The sequence below is a fragment of the Cricetulus griseus genome, chromosome 4 (assembly GCF_003668045.3).
Source record: "Cricetulus griseus strain 17A/GY chromosome 4, alternate assembly CriGri-PICRH-1.0, whole genome shotgun sequence".
Classification (NCBI taxonomy): domain Eukaryota; kingdom Metazoa; phylum Chordata; class Mammalia; order Rodentia; family Cricetidae; genus Cricetulus; species Cricetulus griseus.
The window spans coordinates 186,423,293-186,440,951 of NC_048597.1; the positions used below are offsets into that span (position 1 = coordinate 186,423,293).

At 39.6% G+C, this 17,659-nt stretch overlaps 1 protein-coding gene across 4 annotated transcripts in view; it reads left to right on the top strand.

Annotated features, from left to right (window-relative positions):
* Window positions 1-17,659, top strand: part of Myo5a (myosin VA) — a 152,754-nt gene that overhangs the window by 97,659 nt on the left and 37,436 nt on the right. For 3 of the 4 annotated variants that reach the window (XM_035443808.1, XM_027411148.2, XM_027411149.2), the window contains exons 21-28: window positions 430-669; window positions 2,953-3,201; window positions 6,613-6,706; window positions 9,340-9,488; window positions 11,752-11,865; window positions 14,155-14,298; window positions 14,509-14,562; window positions 16,729-16,956. In XM_035443808.1, coding sequence (XP_035299699.1) covers window positions 430-669; window positions 2,953-3,201; window positions 6,613-6,706; window positions 9,340-9,488; window positions 11,752-11,865; window positions 14,155-14,298; window positions 14,509-14,562; window positions 16,729-16,956 — 1,272 coding nt within the window. The remainder of the gene's footprint in view (window positions 1-429; window positions 670-2,952; window positions 3,202-6,612; window positions 6,707-9,339; window positions 9,489-11,751; window positions 11,866-14,154; window positions 14,299-14,508; window positions 14,563-16,728; window positions 16,957-17,659) is intronic. The other variant, XM_027411150.2, reaches the window with a different exon arrangement.

Consider the following 17,659-nt stretch of genomic DNA (forward strand, 5'->3'; position numbering starts at 1 on the left):
AGACCTCTTGCCAGCAAAAATAGTACACCAATAAGGAAACTGATGCATTTTTTTGTGTTCTTTATAGAACTTTTCTCCTTTTTGCAATGTGGTATTTTTTATTTTGACTGCTTCCAATTCTATATATTGTTTATAGTTGCTTACAAGTGTGTGTGTGTGTGTGTGTGTGTGTGTGTGTGTGTGTGTGTGTGTGTGTGTGTGATAAAATGTAACTAGGAAAGTGGACATTGAAAGGTGAATTTGAGAAATGTGTCTTTTTTAAATGATGTGCCTTTATATTTCTGTGACATATAATCCACACAAACACACCTTTGGTTCAATGTTTTGTCCTTCTCTCTAGGTATGGATTCTCAGTTTGACATACATAGGTGGATAGACTTGAACTTTGAGTCTAGTCTAGAGACTCAGGTTATCTGCCTTTTTCTGCAGATACTCCGTGAGCACAAAGCAGTCATTATTCAGAAACGTGTCCGTGGCTGGCTGGCTCGTACACATTATAAGAGGACCATGCAAGCCATCATCTACCTTCAGTGCTGCTTCCGGAGGATGATGGCCAAGCGTGAGCTGAAGAAACTGAAAATTGAGGCTCGCTCTGTGGAACGCTACAAGAAGCTCCACATTGGCATGGAAAACAAGATTATGCAGCTACAGCGCAAAGTGGATGAGCAGGTATGTTTTTAAAGACACCTCCAAGCTTGAGCACAGCTGGAGAGACACATGGGGTTGTTTTTAGTGGCCTCTCTTCTTGACTTTACCCTAAGGAAAGGAACAGACAGGAATTGATTTTTTTAAACATCCTACTCCAAACCTGTGTGATCATGAATCATAGTCTAATTTATACTTTACAGAGCTCTCCCACCACTGCCACTTATTTGTATCAGTATACTCTCTAGCAGTTGTTTGCCACAGCGATGCCAAGAGAAGCAGGGATATGTACAGACTCCTGAGGGGCCCACAGTCTATTTGCAGAGAGAAAACTCTCTTGTTTAACAGTAGTTACTAAATATGCAAATAATATAAAGGAATTAAGAAAATATAAGAAATAAGGATGGCAAGGAGAGATGAATCAAAATGAAATTGGGTTCGTCAGAAAAGTTTTCTGAATGAAATGAGAGGAATTTTAAGATTTTTAGTCCATTTTGTCATTCTTATTCATCGTCCACCTAGTCCACGAGGTTATTTTTTGTATTAGCCCCAAGTTCTGACCTGTAGTAGGCAAATACTATCACTGAGCTAAAATCTCAAACCTTAAGATAAATGTGGTGGCTTAAATCTGTATTACAAGTGTGCAGGAGGCTGAGACGAGAGAACTGCCTCCAATTCAAGGCTCCTCTGGATTACAGTGTGAGATTATGTCTCAAAACCAGGAAATAAACACAAATTCTTACGTATTTTTTTTTTTTTTGTGTGTGTGTGTGTGTGTGTGTGTGTGTGTGTGTGTCAATATGCTTTTTTTAAGAGAGTCCCTTATTGAATTACATAGGCTGGCCTTAAAGTTGTACTCCTATTTCTGCCCAACCAGTGTCTGAAATTTCAGGTTTGTGTTACTACATCCAGGTTTAGTACATGGTTTTTAATATTACTCTAACATAGTTTCAAAAAGCAAGTATCCATTCCCTTATTTTTTAATCAACTATTATTTATTTATTTTAGTTTTATGTGCATTGGTATTTTGCCTGCATGCATGTCTGTACATCATGTGGATGCAGAGTTTGTGGAGGCCAGAAGGTCAGATTCCCTGAAACTCAAGTTACATATGATTGTGAGCCCCATGTGGGTGCTGGGAATTGAACTGGAAGAGCAGCCAGTGCTCTTAAAGTCAACTCTCCAGCACCTTCCCGTACTTCTGGATTAAAAATTGGGCAACTATGGGGCTGGAGGGATGGTTCAGCAGTTAACAGTACCTGCTGCTCTTCCAGAAGTTCTCTAAGTTCCATTCCCAGTACCCACATGGTGGCTCACAACCATCTACAGCTATAGTCACATGGGATCCAATGCCCACAGACAAAATACCCATATGCATAAAGTACATGAATAAATCTTTTTTAAAAAGTGAGGAACTTAAGAATTTATTGTGGAACTCCATGATTATGAGAAAATCATATCTTTGTTACAGTATCATATAAAGCAGAATTCATTGCTCTGTGCTGTTAACTATTTGTATGAAGAAGCCATTGGTTAGATTATGGGAAGTACTGAGCAGGTAGGAATGAATGCCCATATCCTTACCTACTTACACTAAGGAAATGTGTTGTTTCTGTGTCCCAGTTCTGATGACCAGTATTGTTGAGTTTGTTTTTTTGAGACAGGTTCTCACTGTTTTAGCTCTGGCTGTCCTAGAACTTACTCTTTAGACCATGCTGGCCTTGAACTCACAGAAATCTACCTGCCTCTGCCTCCTAATTGCTGGGATTAAAGGAGTGTACCACCACAACCAGCTCAATGTTTTTAATGCGAGATATATTATGATCATTTTAGTATAGCAAATTTGCCCAGATACTATCTAAATGCTGTAAGGATATAGCAAGAATTCATAGCTAAAATGGCATGGTATAACATGCTCTTTAAGCCCAGCACCTCAGAGGCAGAGACAGGTGGATCTTTATGAGTCTAAGGCCAGCCTGGTCCACATAGTGAGTTACAGGCCAACCAAGGCTTCATAATAAGACCTTGTCACAAAAAAAGGAATTCATACCTGGACTTGGTGATACACACCTATACTCTGAGGCAGAGATCATGAGTTCTAGGCCTTTGGGTTACACAAGTTCTGGAGCAGTTGGACTAAATAGTAAGAGCCAGTCTCCAAAACAAAGCAAAAGGAAAAACCTAAAAGAATTGTAATTAATTAAATTCTAGAAGAATCTAACTAATTAGTATGGTTTTCTTACTACATACATTTGGTCATTCATATTATAAGTATTTACTTACTGTTACTTATGTTTGTCTTTAAAGAATAAAGACTACAAATGCCTCATGGAGAAACTGACCAACCTGGAAGGAGTATACAACTCTGAGACTGAAAAACTACGAAATGATGTAGAACGTCTTCAGTTAAGTGAGGAGGAAGCTAAGGTTGCCACCGGGCGGGTCCTTAGTCTACAGGAAGAAATTGCCAAACTCCGAAAAGACCTGGAACAAACTCGATCAGAGAAAAAATCCATTGAAGAACGAGCAGATAAATACAAACAAGAAACGGAGCAGGTAGGAAACAGTATTCTTTTCCCCATTGCCCCTTGCACAGAGTAAATTCTGTCATCCTGGCCTGGTCCATGTGACTATTTCATTTTAATCAAAGACATAATGCAAATTTCAGTGGGTTATAGTTCATACTAATGTTTCCCAAACATCTCTGCACCATAATCAACAAGTAGGCTATAGTCTTGAGATAGAACCTTTAGCTCTAGTAAGAGCAGAAACAAAGCAATGTTTCAACGATGAAATTGATGTCTACGTACTGTCTTAGTTTTCTGTTGCTATAAAAAATGCCTCAGGCTAAGTTATTTATACAGATTAGAGGCTTACATAGCCATATTTCTGGAGGCAAGAAGTCCAAGAGCATGGTACCAGCATCTGGTGAAGACTTTCTGGTTACATGGCAAGGAAGAACAAGTGAGCCACTTTTATAGCAAAATCACTCCCTTAGTAATACATTAATCCATAAATAGGTTACCCTGTTCATAAGGGCACAGTTTTTATAACCCAGTTGTCTCCCTAAGGTCCCACCTCCAGATATTAACAGTGAATTTAAGAACATTGAGAGAAGACGGTCACATCATAGCATTGGTTACAGACTCTTAGTATAGACTTCATGAGATGTAGAGTCCTTACTCTTGATAAGGGATCCTGAGATTCTGAGACAGATAAAACAGGTAACTATTAGTACCTGACATTATAGTAAGAGTTCCTACAGAAACCTGTGTTAAACTATGTTAAGTCCATGTTGGAGAAATCTAGGCAGGAGCTGCTAAGCAGATGGAACTCTCCAAATGTTCAGTCTCATCCATGCTTCCATGCTATGAATTTAACATGTTAAAATTTGTTGAGCATGGGAAATTGTAGGGCTTCCAATGGTAAAGAAGTGCATTTAAACATTTCTAAAAGACCCATCCAGTTGGGCTTCCTGAGAAGTAGTAATTGATTTGAATGAGTCTACAGGGATCACCATCTCTAAGAGAAAACAGCTGAATTGTCAACTGCAACTCAATAATCCTCACTTGCTTCTTCTATTCTGAATCTGAACATGGACAGCAGCCTTTTCAGGAAGAGCTTAGGTGAACTACAGGCAAAGCAGTGTAGCCAGAAAATCTGCTGCCCTATCATCATGGTGCTCATGGTCCATAGATTCCTCCTGCATCTGAGTGAGACTCCGACTCTGTACATAGGAACTGCAGTGTTTTTTCTTGCATAATTCAAATATGCAATTTAAAGGATACCCTTGAGCATTTAAGATCTCTTTTCTTCCTCAGTCTCTGAAAGCTTTCAAGATTCCTCTGGGAAGATGCCTTTCTTTTTTCTTTCTTTCCTCTGTGTGTGTGTGTGTGTGTGTGTGTGTGTGTGTGTGTGTGTGTGTGTGTGTGTCTGTGTCTGTGTCTGTGTCTGTGTCTGTGTGTGTTGGTGGAGATCGACCCTCTTAAAACCCCATTACCCTCTCAAAAAGGAAGGCAAGGTGCAAGATGGACTGATCAGAGAGAACCAAAGGGTCAGAGAACCTCAGGGCTTCTACAGTCCAAATATTGATTTCTCTGCTGTGCCAAATTGTGTTAGAAGGTGGTAGATGCCAGCCCAAGTAGAAAGATAAGAAAAGATACTGAAATGAAACTGACTCAAGCAGCTGTGTGAGACCACCACCGAATCTTTTCTCTCTATTCAGGCCTGACTTGCAAACCATGTCTTTTTCTTCTGGCTTGGTTCTCCAAAGTTAATGGAGACTTTTGGGCAAAAGCCTGGACATCTAGCAGCTTCTCCAGACTAGGCTGTGCCACAAGACCTGATATATCAATTAAAGCGACAGATAATGGTGAAAAGCAGAGAAAGATATTCAATGAAGGACAAATAAAGGTCCTGTAACCCAGAACCCATCTTTGTTTTTGTTTTGTTTTTTTAATTGTAGTAAAATATATTAGATAAAATATACTTTTTCTACTTATTAATTTCTATTGAAACAAAGTCTCACTGTATAGGCCTAAGCTGGCCTGGATTTACTGTGTAGACCAAGCCCATCTCAAACTCATAGAGATCTGACTGCCTCTGCCTCCCAGATGCTGGGATTGAAGGCATGTGTCACAATGCCTGGCCCTATTTCCATCATTTCTTAAGCATTATAAGGAAATAATACATCAATATTATTCTAAGATCAGTATTTATTGAAGCAAAAAATTTTTAAAAAAGGATCAGTTTTTACAAAATTTCTAAAAGGTGTCACATAGAAAATTCTCTCTAAAAATATAAATGAGAGTATCAGAAAGCATTTAGTGAGTTTCTAAAGTTAAATGCTTTTACAGGTCAGGGAGAACTACCTAGAAACAGTATGCTCATAAAAACACAGCAGCTGCCAACACAAAATTGGCTAGTCAATAGTCCAGCTTTACTAAGTGTCTGCAGCTGTGCACTTGCAGCGTTCTCTGATGTGTGACCCAAACTTTAAACTGCTAAACAGCTTTGTGCTAGTGGTTCTGCTACTAGTCCTACCCTACTAGGGTTTGTGAAAGCCAAGCCTAAGGCTGCCTCCTGGTCTGGAACTGCATTCTACCAGGAACTGCATTCAACTGCTCCAGCTCTAGAAAGTTGGCCTTTTTACTTAGCATTTTGTTTCTACTTAGTGTGCTGGCTGCTCAATGTCTCACTGTACAGCAGAGCCTATTAAAGGAGCCATGTCTGTTTTGTTTTGTTGCATCTTTCTTGGCCCCTTTGTGGCTATTTGGGCACCACATTGAGAAACCTTGATGGCTAATCTTAGTTGTCACACTTGAAAGGGGGAATCTCAAAGAATATCCTCTATCAGAATTTCCTTGAGCATGCCTGTGGGGTGTTTTCTCCATTACTAATTGATGTGGGAGGGCCCAGCCCACTGTGATTGGTACCAACCCTAGGTATGTGGGCCTGGGCTATATAAGAAAGATAGTTGAGTATGAGCCTAGGAGCAAGCTTAACTCTATGGTTTCTTCTTTAAATTCCTGCCTTGGCTTTCCCTGATGATGGACTGTGACCTGGACATGTAAGATGAAATAAACCCTTTCCTTTGGTTAGAGCATTCTATCACAGCAATAGAAGTCAAAATAGAACAAGGTGGTATCATTACTTTGGAAACTGATTTTTTTTCTAGATGGTAGCCAGATGGTAAAACAAGCACCATCATTGTCCTTTTCCTCCAAGATATGTCTAGTCTATTCGAGAGGACAAAAAATAAACCATTCATATAGACTGTAAAGAGACAAACACAGGTCTCTAATGGAGATGGTTTTCAAGAAGTTTCTCTGGAGAGAGTAAATTTGAGACAAGTATGACAAGTGAGAAGACGTAACTAGATGAAAACAGGAAGCACAAAGACAGTGACTGTTGTGTGGGACATCTCAGTCTACTATAACCATCTCAGTTTGGCATTTCATTTTGTAGCTGGTGTCAAATTTGAAGGAAGAAAACACTTTGCTGAAGCAGGAAAAGGAGACCCTCAATCACCTCATTGTGGAGCAGGCTAAGGAGATGACAGGTAAGGTTTATGTGAGTTAAACCTAGCACAGGACAACCAATTCAAACCTAAGTTTTATAAGTTTGACATTAAGTTACCAGTTACACAGTATTGCTTAGAGATGTCATCTACATTTACAAACAAAAATTTCAAATATTTTAGTAAAATTAGTGAACTTATTAAGTTCATCTCTGGTCTCTTTGTACTAATTTGAAGTTATTCTGTAATATCATTTGTAGCTTTAAAATTTTTGCTTTGTATGTATGAGTTTTACTTTACAGGATTCTTACTGATTTAATAAGAATTCTTGAGCTAATTTGTGGGTAGTTATGTTTATGTGCTCTTTTATATACACACACACACACACACACACACACACATACATGGGTGCACTTGTTTTTTTGAGTCCACACTGGCTTTGAACTTGAGGTCTTCCTGCCTCACCCTTCCAAATATGCCTGCACACCTGCTTATTTGCATATTTTCAAAGTAATATCATTGGGAATATTGGTAAAAACAGTACAGTAATTTGGTACATGTGTATGTGTAATGACCAAATCAGTGTAACCAACATTCCATCTCGGGGAGCCGTCCCACTCTCCTCCTCAGATGGACTTCTCTCCAGCCTCCTCTCCTGGGTTTCCCAATGCCTGGTGATCAGTTTTTCTATACTCTTTTCTGTCAGATCAATTTTTTTGAAAGCATCCTTATCGATTGAGAACACACACTGTTGTCTTTCTGGGCCACACTTATTTTTTATTTATATTTTACTAAAAACAATGAGTGTCATCCTATTAAGTTCAACTCTCTTTGCTACCAAACTAAAAATGAAAAGTAATTTTTAAGATTAAAGAGCTAAGTAGACAGACATGCACATTTATTCTATTTGTTGATTGTGGGGTTGATTAAAATGGTCATAAATAAAATGAACCCATCAGTTTGGCCTATGGGCATGTCTCTTGTGGATCACTCTCTTGATTGCTGATGTAGGAGGGCCCAGTCCACTGTGAGTAGTACCATCCCTAAGCAGATGGATGCAGGCTGTATAAACAAAGGGAGCTGAATGTGAGCCTGTAAGCAAGCTATTGAACAGCATTCACACATCATTTCTGCTTCAGTTCCTACCTCTAAGTTCCTGCTTGAGCTGCTGTCCTGGTTTGCTTCAAAAATGGACTGTAACGTGTAAGCTGAAAAACCCCTTCCTCCCCAAGTATATTTCAGTCAGTGTTTTCCCACAGTATCCAATGTAGGCGTTCTGAAAGTAATCCAGAGTAAAGATTAGAGAGTCAGGAATGAGCTGAAAGCTTTCCCTTAAGACCATGGTGGTAAGAGTCCTCTCTTCTTTCCCTCACATGATCTCTTCCCTCCAATTAGAGATGATGGAGAGGAACAAGAAGACATCCTGGAGTTAATAACCTTAACTGAAAAATAAGGTGAAGACAAGAAGCCAGAAGAAAATGTTAAAAGGGACAAAAGAAAATAGTATGGAAAGAAGGTTTTAAGATGCAGATTGTCAGGGAAGGATTCAGAATGATGAAAACATTTCTATGCAAATATACAATGTGTTTTGAAATTGACTATAGGAATGAAGAAGTAAAAATGGATTTGTCTTGAACATGTTGTTGGAAGACTTGGACTAGCTTCTACAAACTGGTGGGAATAAAGGACCATTTATAGAGTGTCTTAGGAAATTAGTTTTATTTTGTTATTGCTTACTAGACTACGAGGTAGTGGAAGTTTATCCAGAATTTCTTGTAATCTGGGTGTAATGGTGCACACCCATAATCCCAGCACTTGGGAAATCGAAGCAGGGTGGACTGCATAGCTCTAGTGCCAGGTTAGGCAGGCCTACATAGCAAGACTGTCTCAAAAAAACAAACAAATGGGAATGTGTTGTAACCAGTGCAGGAACTAGTGGGACCAAAGCTACAGTACATGGAGAGATCCATAAATGAGAGTTGTCATTTATAAGTTACTTAATTTGGGTCATGCTTCTCTCTCTTCTTGCATTCACAAAATACTTTCATGGGGCTAAAAGTTCAATTCCACTAAGAGAAACCAGAAGTCATCATACCTGTGTACATTCTTGAATTCTTTAGAGTCACATTTGTATACATATCCCCTTCCAGTTTTGAGGAGGGATTGTGTTTGTTCTGTTTAGTTCTGAAAAAGTTTACTATAATGTAGAACAGGCAATACTTCATTCTAGGTTGACTAAAAGATGCCATGCTGGAATCTAGGTGATAAATAAGAATGGAATTGCCATTATCACTGGCACAAGGAACAGCTTTTTTTTTGTTTCTGTTTTGTTACTGATTTCTTTTTTTTAAGTTTTTATTTCCAATTGTTCTTTTTTTAATTTTAGAAACAATCTCATTTTACATATCATTCTCCCCCATTCCCTCACCCTCCTGTGCCCCCCACTGTTACTGATTTCTTAATCTTACCCAGGGCCAGGGACCCCTCCCAGAGGCTTTTGCCTTTAGCCCCTGGGTTTTTTCTGTTATCTTTGGCTTCTGATGGAAGGCCTAGTTTCCTCACCTCTCTCTTTGAGGTGCTTCAATGGCTTTTTCTTGCCACTTCTGTGGCCTGGCAAATGACCTGTCACCCTTTTTCCCAGGCTCTGATCCTTTATATACTCCTGTTTATTTCAGAAACTATGGAGAGGAAGTTAGTAGAAGAGACAAAACAGCTGGAGCTTGACCTGAATGATGAGAGGCTGAGGTATCAGAACCTTCTGAATGAGTTCAGTCGTCTGGAGGAGCGCTATGATGACCTCAAGGAGGAGATGACCCTGATGCTGGTGAGTCCAGCACTTCCTTCTTTTAAAGAGTCTTTCTGTGTAACCCAGGGTAGCCTTAGACTCACGATCCTTCTATTTTTCACCTTCCGAGGATTACAGGCATGGTCCATCATACCTGGCTTCTGCATTTTTTTAAAGATGAGAATATTTAGTCATATATGAAAGTAAGTAGAATCATTGAATGAGCCTCAATATACCTTTCACCCAGTTCCCAAACAGTCACCGTATCTCTGTTTTGTCTCCTTTCCAACACCTTCCCCACTTTGTGGGTTGTATTATTTAAAGTAAATCCCAGAAATCATGCAGTTTTATCCATAAGTACTTCAGTAAGTCAGATAATTAAAGATGGGGCTATAAGATAGTATATGGTTAGTGTATCAAGATTCTGCTTCCTATATTAAATTACAATGTAAGTTTTTAATATTAATATTATATTATTTTTATATAACTATTTTCTTCACTGGAGCTTATAATTCCCAGGTTAAATTCCCATACAGAGGAAAGCTAATTTATGTTAGCTGTGTCAAGGGCTCTTCTGTCCTTGCCAATGCACTTCCACACTGGGGGCTGCTCTACTTTCTATCAGCAAACTGATTTCTCTGGCCCTCTTGTTCCTAAAAGGTAACCTAATGGTACATGTGGCTGAAGTGCTCTGAAATAGATCTTGTAAAAAGCAAACTAAGTTAGTGCCCATATGAAAGAATAGTTACTTCAAATTTTGTTGCTAGAAAGATCTGCTTGACAGAGATCCTTAAAACATAACATAAAACTAGTGTTTGCAAGGTTCACAGATGAGAAAACCTGGTGTAAGGGGACTTGAAAAGCACATTTAAATCCCTCATTAGATGATTGCTCTACACTTACTAATCTGCCCTACTAAGAGACATTTATAGTAGGAGTGGGCTGCTATGATCCCTGATTGACAAATCTGAAGAACCTTGGCTGAGCCTTGTCTTCCTTGGCCTCCAGGTTGGTAGGCCCCTCTAAAATCTCTCCTCCTTCACATCTGTCCCCTTCAGCTTTCTTCAGCATCTGGTTCCTCTCCCTCAATGTTCTTGTTCCCCACAGCTCTATTCTTTAGTATTTTTATTTACTCTACTTATTGGACAGCTGTACCAACCTTTACAGCTAATCTGTGTTTTAGTTATATTTATGACTAAGCATCACTGGTTACTTAGAAAATTCCTGAGGAATAGTGGAAAAGAAATTCTTCTTTGAGTGTTCTCTGTGCATTAGGTACACTTCACCTTTTCATTCCCTATGAGTCTTCTGAAGACTGATGAATATGGTATCTTGTGCCCTAAAAGTATTTCCCAGATGTCCTGAATCATCCCGGTCATGGTTCAGGGATCTTCACTGAGTTCTACCAGCATCTAACTTACTAGTCCTCTACTGTCTCATTATCACTGCTTACTCCACAGGTTTGTGTCATGTGTAAACAGACAGAAATTAGAGTCACCTATATTAACTCCTACTTACTTTTTAACCAATTAATTACCATGTAATGATTGATTGTGTCTGTCATTCAGTGTACTTTATGAACTTTCTGGTAACTTTTATTTTATCACAATACTGAAAGTAATATTGGACAGAGTGACGGAATAACAACGCTTTAAAAAAAAAAAAAAAAAAAACAGAGAGAGCCTTGAAGCCCCGTTGATAGAGTCCTTGCTTAACATGGATCTAAAGGACTGTGTATCATTTTCAGAACTCATAAATAGGTGTGATAGTTCATGCCTATAATCCCAGTACTCAGGAGGTGGAGGCAGGAGGATCAGAAATTCAAAGTCACCTTTAGCTACATAGTAATTTTTTTTTTTTTTGGTCTTTTCGAGACAGGGTTTCTCTGTGTAGCTTTGGAGCCTATCCTGGCACTCGCTCTGGAGACCAGGCTGGCCTCAAACTCACAGAGATCCACCTTCCTCTGCCTCCCCAGTGCTGGGATTAAAGGCATGCGCCACCAACACCCAGCGCTACATAGTGATTTCGAAGCTAAGCTGTTCTACATGGGACCCTGGGGACTCTGCTAATAGTCACAGGTGATCTACATTTGGCCACTTGGTTTCATAACAGTTCATACCATGCTGGCATGGCCTTTCTCATTTGGGCGATCACCCTCTTCTAACAGTTGATCAAAACAAGATGGAGCCCTGGAACATTTGACCATCAGTTCAAATTACTGAGTGGAGACTGAAATGAAGACATTGTGGATGCTGTTTTCCATTATGTTAAGTGAATTGTATTTGGCTTATTTACTTCACAGAATGTGCCTAAGCCAGGACACAAGAGAACAGATTCTACCCACAGCAGTAATGAGTCTGAGTACACCTTCAGCTCTGAATTTGCAGAAACTGAAGACATTGTACCAAGGACAGAGGTACATTTATTTGTCACTAAAAGTAAGATGTGCATGCTTCTTAGGAATGGACTTTGGGAGCCCATTTCACATAGAGGGATACCTAGACACACAGGGGTGAGCCTAGGCCCTATCCCAAAGGATGTGACAGACTCTGAAGACCCCCCCTATAGAAGGCCTCATCCTCCCTGGGGAGCAGAAAGGATATGGGATAGGTAGGCTATTAGTTTGGGGGGGGGGGCAGGGGAGGAGGTGAGGCAGAGGGAACTGGGATTGACATGTAAAATAATCTTGTCTCTAAATTTAAAATGGAGAAAAATAAATAATTAACAAAAAAAGATGTGCATGTTTCTGTTGATAGACAGCATTTCTAGTAATCGGCTCATGCATTCCTAACCAGTTGCATGTATACATATCTATTGCACGTGTGTTTGCCAATACATATACTAATTTTTGTCTGTTTTGGTGGTAGAATTGAACCAAGAACTTTATACATATAACAAGCATGTGCTCTATCACTGAGCAGTAACGCTAGTCCCATATTATACTTTTAATGGAAGTTCTATAGCAGTAGTTTCTTTGCTGTCTCCATCACAATTGTTCCACAAGCAGTTTCTACAGAGAACTCAGCTGCTGGCTGCATTTGCTGTGGTGCTCTCGAAGCATCTATAGGGCTGCTGTGTGTTGGTTTGAAACCATTGCTTTTCCCTGCTTCTATAGGCTGTTGGAGTCCTGATTTCCTCACAGCTTCCCACCTGGGGAAAGGGCCACCATGACTTTCTCAGATGTGTTAGGATAATATCAAAATTAAATTCAAATAAGTGGTAGTAATTTTATTAATAAATTCTATTATCTTGTCTTCAGCTGTGAGACTGCTATTATTTTTAAGGTCAATATTGAAGTTTCACTTGCTATGTAAAGTCTTGGGTGACAAAGTCCTTACTAAAAAAGGGAAGGAAACTAAGATCCACAACTCCTCTCATTCAGATAGCCCACTCCTCCTCCTTTCTCATGTGGTACAGAGAAGTCAAATGGCCTTGCTATAAATAGATATGCCAATGGGACTAAGGACACCATCTGAGCACTCTGAAATGACTACCATTCATTACACCTCAAGTTATTTTGTATTTGGAAAGTGCTATTTTCTGTGTCCTACCATTTCCTATTCTCATATTCCTATCTGTAGAATTTTGTTCTGACCTAGCGATCAATGGATTCTGTATATAGCATTAACTGATAGCTGAGTAATGACCCCATCCTATTTTAATAAGATTCCTTTTTAAATGCCCATTCAAAGCCCAAAGGAATGATTCCAGTTGATAACATTCTAAGTATCAATAGTGAAGTACTATATTTGTTTATAGAATAGAGGAATTCTGTTGCAGTGTTTATGAAAGTTAAAGTTTCAGAAACATATGCATCACTAGTAAATGAACAGATATTAAGACATTTAAATGGAACAATTAAGTATTTGTAGGTGTTTTTAGTGGGCCAACACAATAGCTCAGTGGGTAAAAGTACTTTATGTACAAGCCTGATGACCTGAGTTGAAGCCCCAGAACCTATTCTGGAACAAACTCCTGAAAGTTGTTCTGTGATCGCCATACATGTACCATTTAACCTTTGAAAAGCCAAAGAATGAAATTTAAAACAGCATTGAAATGCCACTTTTGGGCAATCAACTGAGATGAAAGCTTTTCTTTGTTGTGTTATAGCAGTGACTGTTTGTCCCAGGAATAATTGTAGCTGTTGATGTAGGTAAAAGTTGCCCCAGCCCACCAGACTGCCAAGGGCTATGTTCAGGTATTTATGTTCTTGGATGTGTATTTCAGAAATTAGAAACCATCTCATTGCTCATCAGGAAGAAAATGACTAAAGTGGTGGTTCACCTGGCTATACAGTTAGACAACTGGAAAACAATTACAGTAAGCATTTTTGCTTGCTGAGTCATCTCCCAGACATGTACTCTTAATTCTTAAACAGAGTTGCTAGGGATATACATCTATGTTTTAATAAGTGCATGTAGATTTCCTCAGGCTTCTTTATATTCCATCAATATAACATGAGACAGTTACTAATATGAGACATTATTAACTTTAAAATGCTGCCAGTCAGTTAAGAGAGAAGTAATCCCTCACTATTGTTTAACTTGAAATTCTCCAATCATTAGCTAGGATGAACATGTTTTTTGTTTTGTCCTAAATTTCTTCTGTGAGTTTGACTATTTAACTATTGACCTATTTTCACTGTTTTCCCTTTGGCTTGTGAGTCTTCCGGCTTTACTTAGTTCTTATGATTTCTGTGTTTTAGGAGCCAAGTGAGAAGAAGGTGCCTCTGGACATGTCATTGTTCCTTAAGCTCCAGAAGCGTGTCACAGAGCTGGAACAGGAGAAGCAGATAATGCAGGATGAACTGGACCGAAAGGAGGAGCAGGTGTTACGAAGCAAGGCAAAAGTGAGCAGCAATGGTCTGTCCTGGGGCCAAGGGCAGCCCAGGGAGGCAATGTTGTCTTATGTCTTTCTGTAGTCCCTGAGTTCCATAGCTATGCTGCACTGGCTGGAGCTGTGAAGGCTTTGACACTTCACTGCTTTTTGTACAGCAGCTAAGTGTTCTAATAGTAAAAATTTGACAATTAAAATACAAAGTTTTTACTTTTCTCCTCAGGAAGAAGAAAGACCACCAATTAGAGGTGCCGAACTAGAATATGAGTCCCTCAAGGTATTGAAAACTTCAGCCCAAGACTTTGAATACTTTGTTTTAATAAGAGAGCTGCTAAGAACTTGTCTTTTTTTTTCTGAGAACATCCTTAGCTGAAGGATATTCTAGCTTAAATCCTGTCTGGGCACTAGTTCTAGCCTCTGTTGTTTCCTCTTACAAACTATTTCATCTAAATAGGACTTCACTCTGAATAGTAGGTAACAGTCACTTGAGCTACAGTAGTAAACATTATGAACTCTGGAGTGAGGCTACTTGGTTCAAATACTCCCTCCCATCTGCCACCATAAAAATCTAATTGAGGGTGAGGGGCATACTGAAGGCATACATAGGGTAGCAGTCAGCTCTCCAAAACATCCTGTGCCTCACATAAACAGAGATAAGTGAAAATGTTTTCTGTAGTATTGTTGTGCCAGGTTTGAGGAGCCCAGAGACTAACCCAAGCAGTCAACACTCTGATGCAAAAGCAAAAGGTTTCTTTTTATTTCAAGCTGGCCAGCTAGGATCTCACTGCATGGTGGGCAAATGAGATCCCAACCAGCCAAAAAGAGAAGCTTTTAAAGGGGCACACCATAAGGTTGAAGGCCACAAATTACAGAGTTTCCATGGTTACTTAAGGTCATACAAAGTACAGAGTTAGTAACTATACATTTTAAGGGAGCTACATTTGACTGAGATAAGACAGGGCATGGGCTTGCAGGGTTACAGAGTCACAGGGTCTGTCAGTTATCCCCTGGGCTGGCAGATCTTTATGACCAGCAATTAGCAAAAGAATGTTAACAGGAGTGGTAGCCAGTTACCTCTCCTACTCTGAGAGCAGGGGATCAGGTTCCAGTCATGGCACTCCTGATTTAAGGTGTTAAATTTTCCTTTATCATTAGATGTTCCCTTTTCAGGGCCTAAGTTTTCAAACTTTTATTAATTTGAATTTTTGGTCCCTTAGTATGAGTGAAGCCTAGATTGACACAGCATTCAGTGACTGGTTCTCAAAGTCTGGCCCTACATTAACATAACCAGTATCACCTAGTTCCTTGTTGGAAGTAAAAAATTCTCAGGCCTCACACCATTAGACATAAAGTCAGAATCCTATAATTGGGGCTTAGAAATATGTGTTTCAACAGGAACTCCAAATGGCTATGATGCATGTTAAATTTGGGGCACACTGTGTCAGAGCCTCAGCATCAAAGTAAAGGCACTATCTTGTTTTCTGTCCCAGAAATGAGCAATGTAAAACTGATTACCAGTTAGTAGAGGGTTGGAAGAGAGCACTGCTGAGGATTTCAGGGGTCTACCCAGACGACCCAATCATTGGGAATATCCTGACAGCTGCATGCTTGGTTTTGCCCTTACATTTACCTGCAGACAAAACCTGGGCTTCCCAGGATTGGGACTCAGCAGTCTGCATCTGGGAGTATTCCCTGAACAGATCAGAGTAAATTTGCCTCTGAAATTGGAGTTGGTGACAAAAACTATCATTTACATTGCTCAGTCCCACTAATGTCACACTTAATCTGGGAGATCATAAGAGTGGAGATTGATGTCCTTTCTAGTAGAATTCTTCCATCACTTCAGAGAGGTTTAGTTTTCTGATATAAAGATGAGAATGAGTGAACCCCTATGGAGGGCCTTACCCTCCCTGGGGAGCATAGGGAGGATGGGGGGGGGGGCGAGGGAGAGAGAGAAGGGATTGACATGTGAAGCAGGCTTGTTTCTAATTTGAACTAATAAAAAATAATTTCTTGGGACAAAAAAAAACAAGATGAGAATGACAACATTAGATGTCTTAGGGTTTCTATTGCTGTAAAGAGACACCATGACAATGGCAGTGCTTATAAAGGAAAACATTTAATCGGGGCTGGCTGATAGTTCAGAGGTTTAGTCCATTTGTCATCATGGTGGGAAGGATGGTGTCACTCAGGCATCCATGGTTTGGAGAGGTAGCTGAGAGTTCTACATCCATATCCAAAGGCAGCAGGAAAGGATTATGACACACTGACCGTGCTTAAGTATCTGAGATCTCAAAGCCAACCCCTAGTGACACACTTCCTCTAACAAGGCCTCACCTACTCCAATAAGGCCATATCTCCCAATAGTGCCAATCGCTGTGAGCCTGTGGGGCCATTTTTTATTCAAACTACCATAGTAAACTTGTTTATCTTTTTCATTCAGCGTCAAGAACTGGAATCAGAAAACAAAAAACTGAAAAATGAGCTGAATGAATTGCGCAAAGCCCTCAGTGAGAAAAGTGCCCCAGAAGTGACTGCGCCAGGTGCTCCTGCCTACCGTGTCCTCATGGAACAACTGACCTCTGTGAGTGAGGAGCTTGATGTTCGAAAGGAGGAAGTCCTCATCTTGCGGTCTCAGCTGGTGAGCCAGAAAGAAGCCATCCAACCCAAGGTAAGCAGGTGTGCATGTTGAGTATGAAGCATGGTGATTGACTTTCATTTCTTCTGTTTTTCCTCCAGTTTGTAATGAAACAGACACTTAAGAGCAGTTTCAAAAAGCCACTGGACTCTCAGGTGTCTTTCAAGGTTTCATTTCCCACAAGCAAAGGTTATTTTTTTAATAAATAGTTTTGTAGTAATCTTGCCTCAGTATATTCTGAACTAGAGGAAAATACATTAAATATAAAAATCTACAAATTATTTTGGTACAAAGAGGCATTAAGTGTAACTAAAATTGTTTATTGAAATTGGCCTGTGTAAGTGGAAAGTAACAAAATGGTTAAAAATGAAATCAGTTTGTGGAAATTACATGCAGATGATTTCTGTTCAGTCCCAGGAGTTCCCTTATATATGGAGAAGGTAGGAAGGGCTGTGTTCACGGGGTCAACAGAAAGCACTCTACACTGTCACCTTTCCTGGATCAGTCTCGTCTGGTTCCCAGGCTTGAACTGACTGGCCTTGAGAAAGAAAGCACTGTATGCCTCCTGGATAAAGACTAAATCAGTCTTCTCTCCTCTCTCAGCTAACTGATAGTCTCTCTTTTTCTTTTTAAATTTACAAGTAGTTGTATTTATTTGTGGAGTACAACTGATACTCTCATAGGAAAAATTAAATGATTGGAAAATAAAAATGAAGCAAAGGGTGTAAATACAACC